Consider the following 16,940-nt stretch of genomic DNA (forward strand, 5'->3'; position numbering starts at 1 on the left):
AAGGATGTGTTTCTGTGAGACAGAACTTATAAGGCGCTTTAGGAACAGTGAGATGATCCATGTAATTTATAAGAAAGTAATTTCATTCATTGAAATTAGCACCCAAATACAGGCTGAACATTCACCCTAGAAGCTATATTCATTTACAAGATTACTTGAGTTCAGTTTATTTTGTGGCATAATTGGCTAAACTGAGAAATGAAAGAGAAAACGAAAATCATATTAGTCTATAGCTGTGAGCTTACTGGGCATAGAACTATAAAGTTGGGGCTTTGGGCAGCCCTGGCACCCAGTCCCTGCTCCCCCTTGGATGTCACTTCCCTGAAGAGAGAAAGCACAAGGGAACAAAGTGCCAGAAGACACTTTTAAGGAAGCTATATGATATAATGTTACTACTTACTTATATATAAAATAAAGCATATATGTAGCATTTATATAAATAAAGCATATATGTAGCTCTAATGTGATATGTATCTGCAGCTCCTTCCACGTGGATGTACTTTTATTGTGTTTCATTGTTGCCTGTCCCTTGCAATTTTGTAAAATGTATCAAGTATTTCAAATTACTTTGTAATTTTATGTTGTAACAACATGGTTATTTACACGTGTAACCATTTGTAATTGCCTATTCTGCTTTTAAACCTGTAAGCTGGTGACAACCTCCGACACGCAGGCAGCTACTGTGCTTTGGAATTACAAAGCAACTTTTGTTGGTGCCAATCAAGCAGCGTTACCCAGTAGGTGTCGAAACTATGGGCACGACGGAGATCATGTTTAATTCCGTAGCAAATTTCCGGCATGCAGCAGCAGCACAAAGCGTTCATAATCTTGTATGCTGACAGAATGAAAATAAAATAGATGCTCTCCCGGTTCTGGGCTATCAGCTGCGGGTTGACCCCACCTTATCAGCAACACATAACCCCCTCAAGGTCAGAGAAGCCTTGCAGAGAAACTCAGACAAATTAGAGAGCTGTGCAATAACCAGCTATATGAAGTTCAACAGGGACGAATGCTGGATTCTGCACCTGGGATAGGACAACCCTGGATAAATGGAGAGACTGAGGAAAAAGAGGCTGGAGAGCAGTGCCATGGAAAGGGACCCGGGGGTCAGCAAGTTTAACATGAGCCAGCAGTGCCCTGGAGCCAGGAGGGCCAGGCCTGTCCTGGGGGCATCAGGGACAGGATGGCCAGCCGGGCAAGGGAGGGGATTGTCCTGCTCTGCTCTGAACAGGGGTGGTCTCACCTCCAGTGCTGGGGGCAGTTCTGGGCACCACAATAAAAAAAAAATACATAAAGCTATTGGAAAACATCCAAAGTAGGGCCATGAGGGTGAACGGCCTTGAGGGGAAGCCGTGTGAAGAGTTGCTGGTGTCACTTGGTTTGTTCAGCCTGGAGGAGAAGAGACTGAGGGAAGACCTAAACACAGTCTACGGGTTCCCCATGAGGGGCAGTGCAGGGACAGACCCCGATCTCTTCTCTCTGGTGACCAGTGACAGCACCCAAGCGAATGGCCTGAAACAGTGTCAGGGGAGATTTAAGCTGGATATCAGAAAAAGGTTTTTCACCAGAGGGTGTTCAGACATGGAACATGCTCCCCAGGGAAGCAGTCACAGCACCAAGCCTGACAGAGCTTAGCACGCATCAGGAAAACGCTCTCAGACATGGGATGTAATACTTGGGGCTGTCCGGTGTAGGGTCAGAACCTGGACTTCGATGATCCTTGCGGGCCCCTTCCAACTCAGGAGGTTCTGTGCTTTTCCCCTGACCCGGCTGTCCCGCGGAGCGGTGCCGCCCCGGCAGGCCGCACCCCAGCCTGCCGCTGTCCCGGCCCCGCCATCCCGCCCCGCCATCCCGCCCCGCTGTCCCCGCTGTCCCCGCTGTCCCAGGCCCGCTCCAGCCGTGACGTCACGGCGGCGCGCCGCTGCTCTGGAAACGCGTTTCCCTCCGCGCGCGGGATTGTGGGAGTCGGGGAAGGGGCCGCCGGGGGAAGAAGATGGCGGCGCAGGGGAAAGCCCGGGCGGGCGGTGGAGGTGGCGAGGAGGAGAAGGGGTCTGGGCGCTCGGAGGCGGAGCTGATGCTGCTGCACCCGGAGCTGCTCTCGGAGGAATTCCTGCGGCTCACCCTGGAGCAGGTGCGTCCCGGGAGCCGGGCCGGGCGGAGCGGCGGCCCCTGAGGCGGGGCGAGGAGAGTCACGGCGCTCAGGGAAGAGCAGGCACCAAGTCGGTGCTCTGGACACCGCGAACTTGCAGAGAGGAGGCTCTGACGCGGGAGATGTCTCCGTGTTTGCAAAGGGGCTGTGCTTGAACACCGAGGCTGCTAAAGAGCAGTCTACCCAAATCGAGACAGTGTCTGCATACAGTAAAACTGGCTGTGGAAGGATGAGCTTTACACTGTTGAAGTTGCCACGTCCATACCCTGTATAAACTGCTGTAGGTGACCCTCCCTTGTCAGGCCGGTTGGACTAGATCACCTCCGGAGGTCCCTTCCAACCCTAATAATTCTGTGATTCTATGAGTTAAAGAAATGCAGCCTATGTAATCAGTCAGGCTAATAATTTAATGCTTAAGCATTGATACTTAGATAATAACGGAGTTTGAAAGTGAGTTATAAACAGTTTAGGACCATCAAAGCTTTAGATGATATTTGGAATACTAGTTACTGTCTTGGCTGAAAATTTCAGGCACATGAAACAATAGTAATCAAAGTTTCAGGGTTTTGTATAAGCTCAAAGAATTTTTATATGTTTTTTTCCATGCAGCCTATATGGACAGATTTCAGGCCAGCATCAGAAGTCATGAAGTGTTGCCAGAACGGGTAGTGGCAGAGGCTTGACCTGCTCTTGGTGATCTCAATTTATAGGATGTTAGTGGGGTTTTTTTTTCTCAATCCATAAATTTGGTATGAGGTACCAAGAGATGTTCACAACCCAATAGACAATTAAAAAGGAAACTGTTCTAACTGGTAACTAACAGAATAGTTATGGTTAGTAGGGACCTCTGGAGATGATCTTGTCCAGCTCCCCTGCCAAGGGAGGATCAGCAAGAGCAGAAACACAACCTGGTGGGTTTTGAATGTCTTCAGAGAGGGAGACTCCACGACCTCCCTGGCAGTCTGTTCCAGTGCTCTGCCATCTTTAACATAAGGAAGTTCTTCCTTATACTGGGATGAAACTTAGCTCCATTATTCTATGGGAACTGGGGAAGAAAGCACAGCTCTACATCTGTAAGTTTGACTTGCATTAAACTCTAGTTGTCTGTTTTCTGGAAGTGTGAAAAAGTGCTCTGGTATTGTAGTTGCATTCAGGGAAGTGTGTTTAAGAGTTCATGAAAACATCAGCCATCAACAGTATGTCTATAATAACCCTAACTTTTTCCTTTTTTGGCTGCTAGTTTCCATGGGAAAACTTGCAGTGTTTTTGGGAGAGAGGTGCTGCAGGGTTGACCTGTGTGGGCAAAGGTGAATAACTGCCCAGTGCTGGTCACAGCTGGATCCATATGTCTCTCACACTGTTGAAGAAAGCAGCCCATCACACCCCAGAATCTGAAGCAGAGTTGCTCATGCCACTTGTGCTCAAATGCACTTCAAAGACCAGCAGATACTTGGGGGCAGGAGACTCCAAAGGACACACAAGAGGAGGCACATGAGTAAACATGTGCAGAAATGCACTTGCAGGTGGTGGAAAAAGAAACCACTACGCACTGACCAAAACATCCCGTGTTTCCCATTGCCTCACTGAAGGGAGAGGCTGAGTGTAATCCACACAGAAAATGAAGGAAGTTGACAGTAGGAGGGTAGGAGACCAGGCTGTTGTTGGCACTGAGCAGTTCATGGCCTCTCCAAACTGATCACCCCAGCCACCCGTTTACTTCTGGAACCCTGGCCCAATACAATATTTTACAGTGGATTTTGAAATAAGAAATTATGCCACTCAGATGGTTGAACATTGAATTTGTCATAAAAATAACAACTCTTTTTCTGTTCCCCACAGAAAAATATATTAGTTGAAAATGATGTAAAGATGGACAAAGATGGGCTCACTGATCTCTATATTCAACATGCCATTCCCCTGCCTCAGCGTGACTTGCCAAAGAGTAGATGGGGGAAAATGATGGAAAAGAAAAGACAGCAAAATGACTTGAAAAGTGAGAATAAAAGGTAATTTAGCGTTATTGGGCCAGACTTGGACAATTTAGGACAAAGCATTTAGTTTAATCTTTGCTTGATTAATGAAGCTTGTACAGCTTTTGGATATTGTTACAGTTTACAGAGAATCCCATGTTGGCTTGCCTGTGTCAGAAGTATTAGGTTCTACTACTGCAAAAATAGAAAAAAAGGGAAGATAATTTTTTTTCTTTTGTCGTCTAAATATTGCTAGTGCCATGTAGCTTATAGTGCTTCTTTTCACAGAACTGTGTTTCTCATACATCTCCTTTAGCACTGAAAGGCTGCAGTAGGGTCTTCTTGGAGCCTTCTCTCTTCCAGGATGAGCAGCCTCAACTATCTCAGGCCTTTCCTTATGATCATTTTTGTGACCCTCCTTTGGAGCTGCTCGATGCCTTTCCTCCAGAGGCTCCACATCTGTTGCAGCATTCTGGGTGGGATCACCAGGGGAGAGCAGGGGGTGCAGAATCACTTCCCTTGACCTGCTGGCCACGCTGCTTTGGACATGTTTGGCTTTCTGCAAGCACAGATTGCAGGCTTGTGTCCAGCCTCTCATCCACCACTATCCCCAAGTCCTCAGCAGGGCTGCTCTCAATCCCCCAGTCTGTATTGGTCTAGGGAATTGGTATTGTTCCTTCAACCCCCAGTGTGTGTTGATATGTTATTTGTTGATAAGGTTGTGAGTTATTGGTAGATTTCAAGGTACTTTATAGTGAGGAGAAAGGAAATATTTTTTGTTTCACTATATAATTGCTAATTAATAATCATGGTTGCAGTGTTTAAGGAAAGTACTAAAAGCATATTTAACTATGCTTGTTCCTGGACAAGGGTGGCCTACTCCATCTAGAGTGAGGGATGCAAGCTGCAGCAATTTTGTGTGTCTGTTTCAAAATTAACATTTGCTTTCTGAAAGAAATATTCTGCCTCTTTTTAGAAATCTTCCAGTTTATATTTGCTCAGAATGAAAAATCCTCTTCAAAAGTTTGTTTTACTGAATCTCTTCACTCAACCTTCCCCCTGGCCAAAACTTTGACATGTGTTATGTGTGGGTGGTATTCTGGTATGTTCAGCAGTAAATCCTAAGGAAAGGTGGATGGAAATTCCTGTATTTTTTCAATTACAGCTTGTTGATATCTTGAGTCTCTTTTAGATTTTCTGAGGTTTCTAGCTGTGAACAGCTAAACAAATTCTGTCAAGTGATTTGGAGTTTTTTAGGTGTTTTTTAGTTTTTTTTTTTAATTGTAGCAGAAACTAAAACACCAAGCTGTCTTTTGTCAGGTTTATTTTCCATGTACATAAGAGTTTGTAGTACTTCAGTTTGTTTACGTCTGTGGACTTGAGGATGGAAGCATGAAGTTAGTGTTTGGGTAGGAAACTCTTAGTGTGCTGAAATAGGTGCAAAAGAGCTTTTTATCAAAACTGAAAACTGAAGTTTTTGAACAGGAATATTATATTTCTTAATGGTGGTTTGGGTTTTTTATTTGTTAAATCTGCACTTTCCATACACTTTCTCTTTGTCATTCTTGAGCATTGCATTTTAAAAACTCTGAATTCGTATAGTGTGAGTTATGTTAACTTTGCACTTTAATTTTTTTCAGTCAAGATGTTTTCTGATAATTCTGATTACACATAGACTTAAAGGCACAAACTAATATTATTGAATGTTATAAATGTTACAAAAAATTATTTAAGCTAATGTTAGAAAAAATGTTATTAAATCCACTTAGGGTTCCTGTTCAAAGAAAACTTATTTTAAAAAGGTGTGGGTTTTTTGCTTAATGTTTTTATTCCTGGGCTAGCAATCCTTTGCACTTACCTTAACATTATGATTTTGGATAAGAGTGCAAACAGGGAAATTTAGAAGTAGCAGAATATGAGATGCTGTTCCTGTAGGTAAGGCACTCTTTCTTAAGTGCTTATCTTTTGAAATACTCAACACTTATTATCTCTGTAGTTACTCTAGAATAGCTACAGTAATAGAAGCATAGTGCCTTTGGTTGTACAGCTGTAATTGTCTGCTTAGTTCCTTACACAACTCTTCCTGAGGAGCTCTGGTCCTCACACAGCCCCCTGCACCTTTGTATTTTGGAAGTGACTTATTGCTTTTTATTTAAGTATATGTAAGTTGTATATAAGTATATTTATTTTTACTTGAGTTTGGAGCATCTCAGAGTTTAATATTAATATTTTGGGATATATATTTACTTTAGGTAGGATAAAATTAATTTTTGCTACTCATGTCATGGGTATGGTGTTTTTTGATCACCTAACCTATGTTGCTGAGAATTTTATGGTTTGTATTTCCAGTGTTGCAACAGTGGAAGGTTTAAGGAAACGGCCATTAATTGTATTTGATGGCAATTCAACAAGTACAAGCATAAAGGTGAAGAAGACTGAGAATGGACCTGCTGATCGCCTGAAGCCTCCTCCGGCTGGGAGCACCACCAACACAGTTAGAAGACTATCAGTTCCTTCAAATACCTCCACATACATTTCAGCTTCCAGTTTGTCAGAGGACGCTAAACTGGGAATAAGGAATAATGAGGCTCAGCAGAACAATATTTCAATGACTGACAGCAGTGTGTTGACTGGTCTGAAGGTTTACCCTTTGTCTCCAATAGCAGGAACTACTGTTGTGAAGTTAAAGAGGTCTGTTCCAAAAGAGGAGTCTGATTTGCCGGTATGTTTGCCCAGTATCTTGTTTTGCAGCTTTTTTTTTTTTTTAAATTGAGATCTACAGGAGCCAAAGCTAGAGCCTTGCAAGAGTTTTCAGAACGATTTTGTGTTGGAGTAATGGGAGAGTATTTAGAAACAGACAAAAGTGTAGCTAGTTTGGGAAATATCAGAATGTAAGAAATTTGTACTTGTCAATAGGAAGCTTCTGTGTAGGTAATGGTGCTGAGTGTTGCTGCCCGGATGGGAACAAAGAACAGTGGTTAGTTTTGACAATGGTGTGATCACAGGGCTTGTCAGTAAGGAGCAATGGACCATCTCTTAAAAACATGCCACAATATAGAGATAGGTTTTAACACTTGTGTTGTCTTTCTTCATGATACAAATGAAGGAGTTTTCACATTTCCACTAGAATATGAAAATATCTTGGAATAAATCTGAGCTTTAAAGGAAGAAATAGAAGCATCTGTTCTCAGTTGAACTGCAGAGGGAGCTTTAGATATACAATATGCAGTTACATTGATTAGAATTTTCCCAAGGCATGACACTGAACTTTGTTTTCTCAGTATTGCCTCATGATATGCAATAAAATATTATTATTCATAAAAATATTGATATTAATATTAATTAAAATATTAATGTCTTAAAAAACCGTTTAAAGAAAGAATGCAGGTAATGTTCTACTGCTTGGGTTAGTACATTCCATCAGAATTCTGTTAAACTTGAGTACCAAAACACATGGCGGTTGTAAAAGACAGCCTTAGCAGTTTTTAAAGAGTCATGGGTGAAGCTCTGAATGCAATTTATGCTTGAGAGGTGTGTTTCCTACTACCACTATTACTAACTTCTTTCAGTATTTAGAACTCTTCCAAATATTGGTCAGATCTGAACCTATAGAGCTTTTGAAACTTGTTTGGTATATACCTCAAATCTTCTTTGTATTTAATTTAAATGTTCCACAGACACAATGACAATTTTAAGCACCACTGTATGACTGACACTCAGAAGCAGTGACCTCTGACATTTGACTTTCTATATTAGCCTCAGTTTAGGTTGCTCCAGGTAATACCCATGGGTTCAGACATGCCTTGGTTGATGCTGGATAGGTGTGTGAAGTTAGGCAAGCGTGTTCTGTGGATGTTACTCTACCATGTGAAATTAAAGAATGTGCTATTGAATAGTAACTGATGCTGTCAGCAAGAATCAGTGTGCTTGGCAGATGACTGTAAAGCCTGATCTATTTTTAGTGTAATGACAGTGAAGACAATTGTGTATCCAAGCAAGTGACTGTTCCTTGACTTTACTTACTAGCACAGAACTCTCCCTATAATCTTTTGGGTCTAATTCCCTTAAACCTTTCAGTGGTTGCAGTCCACAGGATTCCTGTAAATAAACTGACACTGAAAGTCTTAAAGAGAAGAGAGATCTGTAGATTGTGGTCCCTGATCCAGTGTGTTGCAGTATGTTCTTGAAAACTGTTTTCACTCTGCTTATCTGACCTATTAGAGCTCTAATTTCTCAGATTTTTAAAAATTATTATTATAGATGGTGAAAGGGAATTATTTCACCATTTCATCTGCCGTGCTTTGCTTTGGCCTTTCTTGATTTTTACAGGCTTCTTTGGGCTGGGGGACTTGACAGATGAGTTCATCTGAGGCTTGGGCAATTGTTTCTCTTCTTTTTATCCAGATCATTACAAAGGAAGACCAAATTTTCTTTTTCTTTTTTAAATAATTTTACTATTTGACAAAAGTAAATTGGTTTCCTAGTTATGTATTTGATTTTTTTTTAAATACAATTCCATTTAACAAATATTTTGAGAAGAGAACCTGAAATAACTTCAAAAGTATGTTTTGAAACTCCAATATATACCTGTTTCTAAGCTGCATAACTGAAAGAAATTTTTGAATATTTGAGAACATTTAATTGTAGGTTGCTGAAAGCCAAAACACAGGTATGATTTGCAGGTAGTTAGATTCATTTGCTCTATTTTTATCTTCACCAGAGAAGTTCTGTGATATTTAGCTTTCTCCACAAGATGGCAATAGAAAGCTGTTGTAGTAGCCTGTAGCTGAATACTGTAACAGTACCAGATTGATGACTGACTCCTGTTTGCACAGTATCTTTGAGAATAATGATATATTTCTTTATATTCCAGAATGACCTAAAGCCTTCGGAAGCAAAGAAGAAAATCCAGCATGTTACATGGCCATGAAGTAGCTAACGGTGCTTGAAACATAAATATTACTTCCATATTTTCAAATAGATAGGTCATATTTAAACAGTTTAAATAAAATTATTTTAAGATTTACAGACTTACAGAGATTCAGATTGCTGTGAAGTTTTAACACATTTAACAGCTCCCTGTTGTAAAGCTGGAGTCTCTATCACCAGTCACCTTAAAAGTATCCACTCTTGTACACCAAGTAGTAAATTACTTCTTTAAAAGGTGGTGATAATACACTCTACTAAACCCTCCACTCTTAGTTTTCAAGATTATTATAGTTCATCTCCTCCATATCACTGTGATTCACACATTGTTTCACTAAGGTTCAGTTTTATTCCACGTCTATTCCAGATTGAAATTTAAAGTCATCCCTAAGCCTTCTTGGCTTTAAAAAAATAACTAATTTACATGAGAAACTTGACCATTCTGCTGATAAGATTGTCTACAGATTTTTTTTTCCTTTTTGTTGCACAGGAGTGTAGAATTTGCAGTGCAAGTTAGGTTGGTAATAAGAGATGAACTATTTTAACAGCATTACTTCAAATTGAAGTTTCTCTTGATATGTGAAACAAGGAATGCACAGATGGAAATACGTGACAAGACTGTTTGATATGAAACTTGGAGAGGAAGTAGTGAATGGATTAGTGCCATGTTCCTTTAAGTACACAGGCGTATTTTATACATGCATAAGTGTAAAAATGCGCCAATGTAGCAAATTTGATTGTTTTCCTGGTTACAATCATGATTAAAAAATATCAGGAAATCCAGTGGAATGCAGACCAGTGCTTTCTCAGCTTACAGACAGTTGGAGAGGGACATGGACAGGAAAACAAAAGTACCTTGAGAGCATTAACACATGTAATTGCACTCTAGAAAATAACCCACAAACCTGTTTTCCTTTCCTTTGATAATTTAAGATGGATTTTTTGTTTTCTGTGAAATTTGGTGTTTCATCTGGATTATTAATAGTGCCTCACAGAGCAAAAATCCAATTAAGTTGATGGAAACATTTTTATTAAAACTCATTGGCTCAGGGTGAAGCCAGTTTAGATCAGTTTTAGATATGGATGGTAAATAAGAATAATAACAGTGCTCCCAGACTTGGTAAAACAAAAAAAAAGAATCAACTTCTAAATCCACTTAGTTAACCCAGTAAAAGAAGCTCGGTAGAGATCTGAAAGCTTGTTTACATTTTTAACACTGGTTTATATTGAAACCAAAAACTGTAGCTTGGTTCTTTTCTTTACAGAAGTTCTTCATTCACTGTCATGATGTAAAAGGCACTTCTCAAATGCTGTAAAATGATAAGAATGTGTGTTTTTAAATGGTGTGCTGTTTCCCTTTTACTAAACACTTGTGCAGTTTTTGTACTTGAGTACAGCAAACTTTAACGTAATGTACATTTTGTATGTAAAGACTTGTCTTTTAAGTAGCCTTATCCTATTTAAATAAATTAAATTAAAAGCTAATGAAACAGTGCTGCCTTTTTTGTGTGGTGTAGTTAGGCTTGTTCATTTTATCCGGTTATATTTCAGTGACTTGAAGTGATCAGCACTTAAAGGGTAAAGGGTCAGTAGCTGTTTTGGAGCTGTAGCAGCAGTTAAGAATCATGTGAAGTGTCGTTTTTTGCACTTGTGTAGCAGTCTGATAGGAATTCTGTTTTGTAGTTGGCTTCTTGTCAGTGGTCTGGAGTCTAGTGTGTATTTTGTGTAGTTCCAGTTGCTAGGAGCATGTGTGTGTTGGTCTGTGTTAAGGAGGGATATGCAGAACTGCACTGGAGTAATAGTATGATGCTGCTGTTGTGTGGTAGCAGTCCTGTTTCCAGGCTGGGATGCTTTTCAGCCTTGTCATGTTTCACCTAGCTTTCCCCAAAGCTGGGGCCATTTTGCCATCTCTTGTAGCGTTTGGGAGGGAAGGTGCAAGCTGTGCTGCTCCTACTGCCTTCTTAGAATCATCAAGGTTGGGAAAGACTTCCAAGATCATCAAGTCCAACCTTCAACTGAATTCCACATGCACAGTAAGTTGTATCACAAAGCACCATGTCTGTGTGTTTTTTGAATACTTCCAGAGATGGTGGGTGATTCCACCATTCCCTGGTAGCCTGTTGCACTGTTTTACCATGTCCAGTAAAGAAAATTTTCTTAATACCTGGCCTGAACTTCCCTTATCACAAGCTGCCTGAGAGAAGAGGCCAAGCCCCACCTTGCTATGATCTTTCAGGCAGGTGTACAGAGCAGTAAGGTCTCACCTCAGCCTTCTTTTCTCCAGGCTAAGCAACTCCCAGCTTCAGCCCCTTCACCAGGTCCATTGCCCTTCTCTAGATGCACTCCAGCACCTCTGTCCTCCTTGCTTGTAGTGAGGGGCCTAAAACTGAGCACGTGACTCAAGATGTGGCTTCTCATCAGTGCCAACTACAGGGGCACTCCACTTTAGCTCAAAGGAATCTTCCTTTTATCTGCCAAGTACTGGAGCAGAGCTGCAGTGTGCTGGGGGATTGGCAGACCCTGAGGAGAGAGTGAGGTGTTTGCCCTCCTTATGGAAGTGTGGATAGAGAGAGATTTTTGTGAGTACTTGCTACAGCTTTGGTCATATAATGAAATCACCAAGGGATAGATTTTAGTCATTCACTGAGTTCTGATTAGCACAGTGTACACTTCAAAAATGTCAGCCAGCCAAGTTCTTTGAATGGGGTGCAATAAACGAAATCTGATCTGATACATCTATTTAGATTGTTGAATTAATGAGAGGAGAATGACCTGTAAGCACTTTGCACTTGGTACAAAGAGACAAACTCAAGCGTGGTGGCAGAAACTAGGAGCAAACTTTCCCTACCCAGTAGCACACAGAGTAAGTATATTCCTAAATCTTAATTTCACGTCTGAAGATTCCTGTTGGAGGTGTGACACATTTCTTTCCTCCTTTTTCTGAACACAAATTATTTCCATCTGGAAAGTGTACTGGGATTGTACATTGCTTAACATGGCCATATTTCTTGCAGTTTTATCTTCCTTTGTATTTTTCTCTTTTTGACGGTACTGTCCTGCCAGCATGCTGTTGCTGATAGTAGCTGCTGTGGCAAACGTAGCAGAAATTATGCTACAACAAAGGGAGGTAATATGTATCCCAACAGAGAACAAAAAGCATGCCCTGCTATAGAAGTTAAACTTCTGACTTTAGTAAAGATACACTTTAGTTGTCTTGACCTCCTTGCTTGCTGAGAAGAAAAATATTTTGGGCTTCAGTTTAGAGCCTGTGAACACATTTTTATCAGCTGCAGTCAGTTCAGTGTGTGTTTTCACACACTTGTTCATTTTTGCTGATAGTTTTCCCACTGACTTCAATTAGAAAAAGACTATGTTGTACAGCAGGGCCCTTCTGAGAATTGTCTAAACTTCACACCCCCAAAAATTTGGTGTAAATTGGTTTGTGTTCCTATGCACTGTATTTCTTTAGAATGTGAAAACATTTTTTGTAAATATTATGTAAATACAATTAAGCAACAATCACAGTTTGGTTTTAGACAATTTTATTTTGAAAAATACAATGTACAGTGTAATGTCAACTAACTGTAATACTGACACTTTCAATCAGAACTTGTACTTCACATGATGATCAGCTAGACATGCAATAAAATAGGTACCTGTTACGAAGCACTTCCACTTCCACTGTTTCATCATTATCTCTTTATGGCATGTCACAAATCCATGTACATTGAAACACACTCTAGTTTTTCAACCTTTCTACAGACTTGACAGCACACACTAGTCACGTAGCTCAAGAACACTGGGGTTACACCAGCCTTATTGGAATTGAATGGCCTTTGCCATTGATTTCAGTGGGCTTGAAGGCTTCACCCTGAATATCCACCTATGAATGTATTGTGTGTGGCCGTTGTAATTCCTTGAACTGTATCACTTGCTTGTAACTGGAACATTTTTTAGGCAAAAAACCCCAAACCCTTAAAAATAGTATGTTATATCAAAAACGGCCAAATAGTTTTACATCATGGGTTTTGCATTAGTTTTTGTTATTGGTATCTTAAACACAGACACTGCTATTAGAAGTTTTCAAGTTGTTTTCCCTCCAAATTTGGAGAGTATAAAAAAAAGGTTAAGAAATATTAATAGTACAGTGAGACACAGAGTGGCAAAGCTAGCTCCAAACGTCCATGTGTTTCAGACTATATATTGCAAGCACAGCTTTCCTCCCTTCTTCCTCACCTCTTAGTTTGAGCTTTAAATATCCTTTCCACATTCAGGGCAAAGGATATCATCCCTTTCTGTGAGGAAGCCACGACCCACCAATGAAAGGGAGCACTTCTTACAGTTAAAGCAATCATTATGCCACTGCCGTTCTTCAAAAGAGATGTACTTGGTTCCTCCGAGTCCTGTTTGAAAAGCAAAATTGTTCTGTTACAAGAAAAGAATTGCAGGTCAGCCATCAGGTCATGCAGACTGACATGGAGGTCTGACATAAAGCAGTGAAAAAGTGTCATTGTGACAAGTCTGTTTGTTGCTGTGCTAATTTTGCCACCCTTATTCTGTAGTGACTAATATTTTCATCCTCAGATACTTCTGTTGCTTTCAGCAAAGTTAATGAGCAAGGCTGTTATCCCTAGTGATAATGGCAGAAATTAATTTCCAAGGGATGGCTCTGCAACATACAGCAGAAGAAAAGCAAAGCACCTACCTCTGAACAGATTTCTGGTAGTTTTTTACAGAATGTTTTATGGTGCCTGAGTATGTTAATTTATGTTTTGTAGAGGTGCATTTAGATAATTAAAAAAGAAGTCTGTCAGGTGTCATGACTTGATTTATAGTTCTGAAGGAAGAATGCCTCAGGAAAAGAAGCAGGTTAGTAAGAAAGCATTCCAGAGTTCGAGGCTATGGCAGTTATCATCAGATGTATTGAAGTTGTACAGAAGAAAAAAGCAAAAAGGGAAAAATGTCTCTTAGCAGTAATTGTCTTTTACTTAACCTCAAAAATTACTAGCTGAAGTTCTATTAAAAAAATTTAGTTGGGCATCTCTTGTACCAAGTCAGACTTTTTTTTTAGTTTTGCCTTTAGTAGCAACTACACAAAACCTCCACGAAATGTAAAGGCACCATCCATGAGAGACCTACCACTGATTGGGTTTGTGCATCCAGCACACTTTTTGGAGTAGAGGTTGCAGAAGCAGCTCAAGCAGTATGCAAACTCATCCCTGGAGGTAAAGCGCTGTCCAGACAACTGCTTCTTGCATGCAGTACACACAAAGCACTCCTTATGCCACGGCTGCTCCCGGTAGGTGACACCTCCTGTGGTGATAGCCTGGTTTAGGAAAAAAAGACAAGAAAGTGTTTTCTTAAGAGTGGCAGGTTTGTATTTTGATTTGGTAAAAAGGAAGGGTGATGAGATTTTAGTGAATGGGAGAAGGGGAAGAAGACTCAGCAACAGCAAGATTATAATTTTGCTTGGAGTTGACCTGTAGAAAATTATGCAAGGGTTTTATTGTAATTTCCTTATTTATAAAAAGAAGCTCCATGCTAAAAGTACTTTATTCTGCATATATTGTAAAATCTCACTCAATTGTACTCTGTTTTTCAAGCAACTCTTTGTATGTTGCTTTTCGTATGCATGTACTAGAGTTTGTTTCATCACTGTCCCTTTCTTCATGGTGGAGGAATTACCTGATGTGTTTCAACTTCCCTGTTACTTTCTTCGGGTAAGACTGGTTTATTTAGTATTTTAGATGAAGTATTAACTTTCTGCTTCTCCAGATTTGTCAGGGAGTTTTCTCTTACAAGTAAGTGGAACTGTAATTATATCATCTCTTAAAACCAGTTAACTCTTGATACTTTTACACATACACATTCTGCCTACTTGGATATAAAATGGGATGGATTTCAATCCTTCAGGTTTCACATAAGCAAAATAAGAGCACTACCTTCTTGCACTGGACACATTGCATAGCAAACTGCTTTTCATAGCAGGGTACACAAAAGTTTTGATTGTCCTTGGGGATGAAGCTCTTTGTCCCAATAGGCTGTTGGCAGTGGTAGCAGATAAAGCAGGTCTCATGCCAGCTGTTGCCCTTGTATTCCATTTTCCGAGTACCTGTAATGAGACCAGAGCATCAGTTGAACTTCTGGATGAGATAGATGCAGTTCATAGCTCTTGTTTGCCTGGCAGCTGGCTGTCAGTCCAGGAGCATTGCAGCTATGAGCTAGAGGCTACCAGCTTTGCATGACAGCTGGTACCACTTTAGGCTTTTGGGGAGCAAGTGATTCTTCTCCTGAAAAGAAGAGAAACCTTTATTGCAAACAGCTACAGCCTAGAACAGCTTTTTGTGGTATTATTAGGCAAATAATGAATTCCAATGCACTGGAAGATTCAAGCAAATTGGACAGACACCAATATAAGCTGCTGTTCGTGCTGAGTGTAGGAAGGCCATTCCTCATTAAAGATTAGACCTCATTCATGCCACATCTGTTTTGTTTCTTTTTCAAATAGCAGCAAGGTACCTGGTTAATTACAGACTCACAGAATGATTTGGGCTAGAAGACACCTTAAAGATCATCTAGTTTTAAACTCCCTGCCATCGACAGGGACACCTTTCATTAGACCAGGTTCTCAGAGCCTGATCCAACCTGGCCTTGAACACTGCCAGGGATGGGGCAGGCAATTCCTGGCAACCATCTTGCCTCCCTTTCCCAATGAAATATAGTCACTGTCTGAGACAATGGATTATTTCGTATCTTCTCAGGGGCCTTTTTCTTGTTCTCATTGAGGTGTATTATAAGTTTGCAATTGTTTCCAGCTCAGCAACATCTATCCTAAATGTTTTTTTTCTCTCTTGAACCTTTCAGTAAAAAAGAAGCTTTCTCTTTGTTTTCAGCTGAATTGAAATTATGGTTGAAATGTGGAATTTAAACAATCCTTTCTTGAAAAGCAGAAAAGTGATATGGTAGTTTGGAAATAAATGCATTTCCCTAGAATAAAGTTTTAGGGCTCAGATAGTGTTCTTTGCAGATTCACTCCATGGTATGGCAGGCAGACGCGGCCCTTCCAGGAAATTGGAGGTGCCCTATTGTTATATGGATAAATTTCTTTGCACAAGTTATCATTTCCTATGTACCAGTTTAAGTCAGAATATTTGATACTGGCCAGAAGGATAAACAAACAAATTTTGTTCCTACAGTTCTGCATCACTTTTGGAGCCTGTAATAGTAGACACAAAGTCAAATTGACAAGCTGATTGAGTTGGCTAATGATGAAGCACCACACTTAGGCCTTTGATGCCAATTCTGCACACCCTTGTTACTGCAGGGTGAAGTTTTGCTTTTTTTCTCTTCTCAAGCATTAAATAATCTTTATTTACTAGTTGCATATTTTTCTTCTTTTATGATCTCATTAAATTCTGCTGAGAGGCATACTTCAGGATTTATTTGGTGGTTTGTTTTTTTTTAAATTGACTTGCATCAGTAGTAGCTGAAATGTCAATTATCTTTCTTTCTGATGCTTACATTCTTCAATATTTCTGCTCCATTTTATCAATAGTCACCTTATACAAATTGTACCCTCTCCATGCTGATAACTTCCTATAGCATGGCAAGGAGCAAATAAATCAGTCCTTGAAAGAATAATATCCTGGAAAAAGGAGATGTGGATAATCTTTTATAATAGTCTAGAATTTTATTTTCACATTTTCGGCTCTGGTTTCTTTGGGATGATGTTGTCACTGAAACTCAGAACAGGGAGACCTCTGTTTTCTTAGCTGCTAGACTGATGTCAGCATGAGTTGAGTTTGCAGAAGGACTGAAAGACCAAGCTTGTAATCACTTAAATGGGCACGTCATGATAAATCTTCATTAAATCTACATTTTACATTTAGTGGCTC

General features: G+C 40.2%; 2 protein-coding genes across 5 annotated transcripts in view; one reads left to right on the forward strand and one right to left on the reverse strand.

Moving 5' to 3' along the window:
- Positions 1-1,966: 1,966 nt before the first annotated feature.
- Positions 1,967-10,535, forward strand: C2H2orf49 (chromosome 2 C2orf49 homolog). Its single transcript, XM_066313702.1, has 4 exons — positions 1,967-2,131; positions 3,989-4,155; positions 6,469-6,841; positions 8,993-10,535. Exons 1-4 carry the CDS (start codon positions 1,994-1,996, stop codon positions 9,047-9,049), a joined length of 735 nt encoding a protein of 244 aa, XP_066169799.1. The 5' UTR covers positions 1,967-1,993; the 3' UTR covers positions 9,050-10,535.
- Positions 10,536-12,570: 2,035 nt separating this feature from the next.
- The window catches only part of FHL2 (four and a half LIM domains 2), a 37,846-nt gene continuing 33,476 nt past the window's right edge, over positions 12,571-16,940 (reverse strand). For all 4 annotated transcript variants that reach the window (XM_066313706.1, XM_066313704.1, XM_066313705.1 and 1 more), the window contains exons 4-6: positions 14,988-15,157; positions 14,185-14,371; positions 12,571-13,448 (exon numbers count right to left, since the gene is read on the reverse strand). In XM_066313706.1, the coding sequence (XP_066169803.1) occupies positions 13,297-13,448; positions 14,185-14,371; positions 14,988-15,157 (509 nt within the window). In that variant the 3' untranslated portion in view covers positions 12,571-13,296. The remainder of the gene's footprint in view (positions 13,449-14,184; positions 14,372-14,987; positions 15,158-16,940) is intronic.

This window comes from Sylvia atricapilla, chromosome 2, assembly GCF_009819655.1.
Source record: "Sylvia atricapilla isolate bSylAtr1 chromosome 2, bSylAtr1.pri, whole genome shotgun sequence".
Taxonomy (NCBI): Eukaryota; Metazoa; Chordata; class Aves; order Passeriformes; family Sylviidae; genus Sylvia; species Sylvia atricapilla.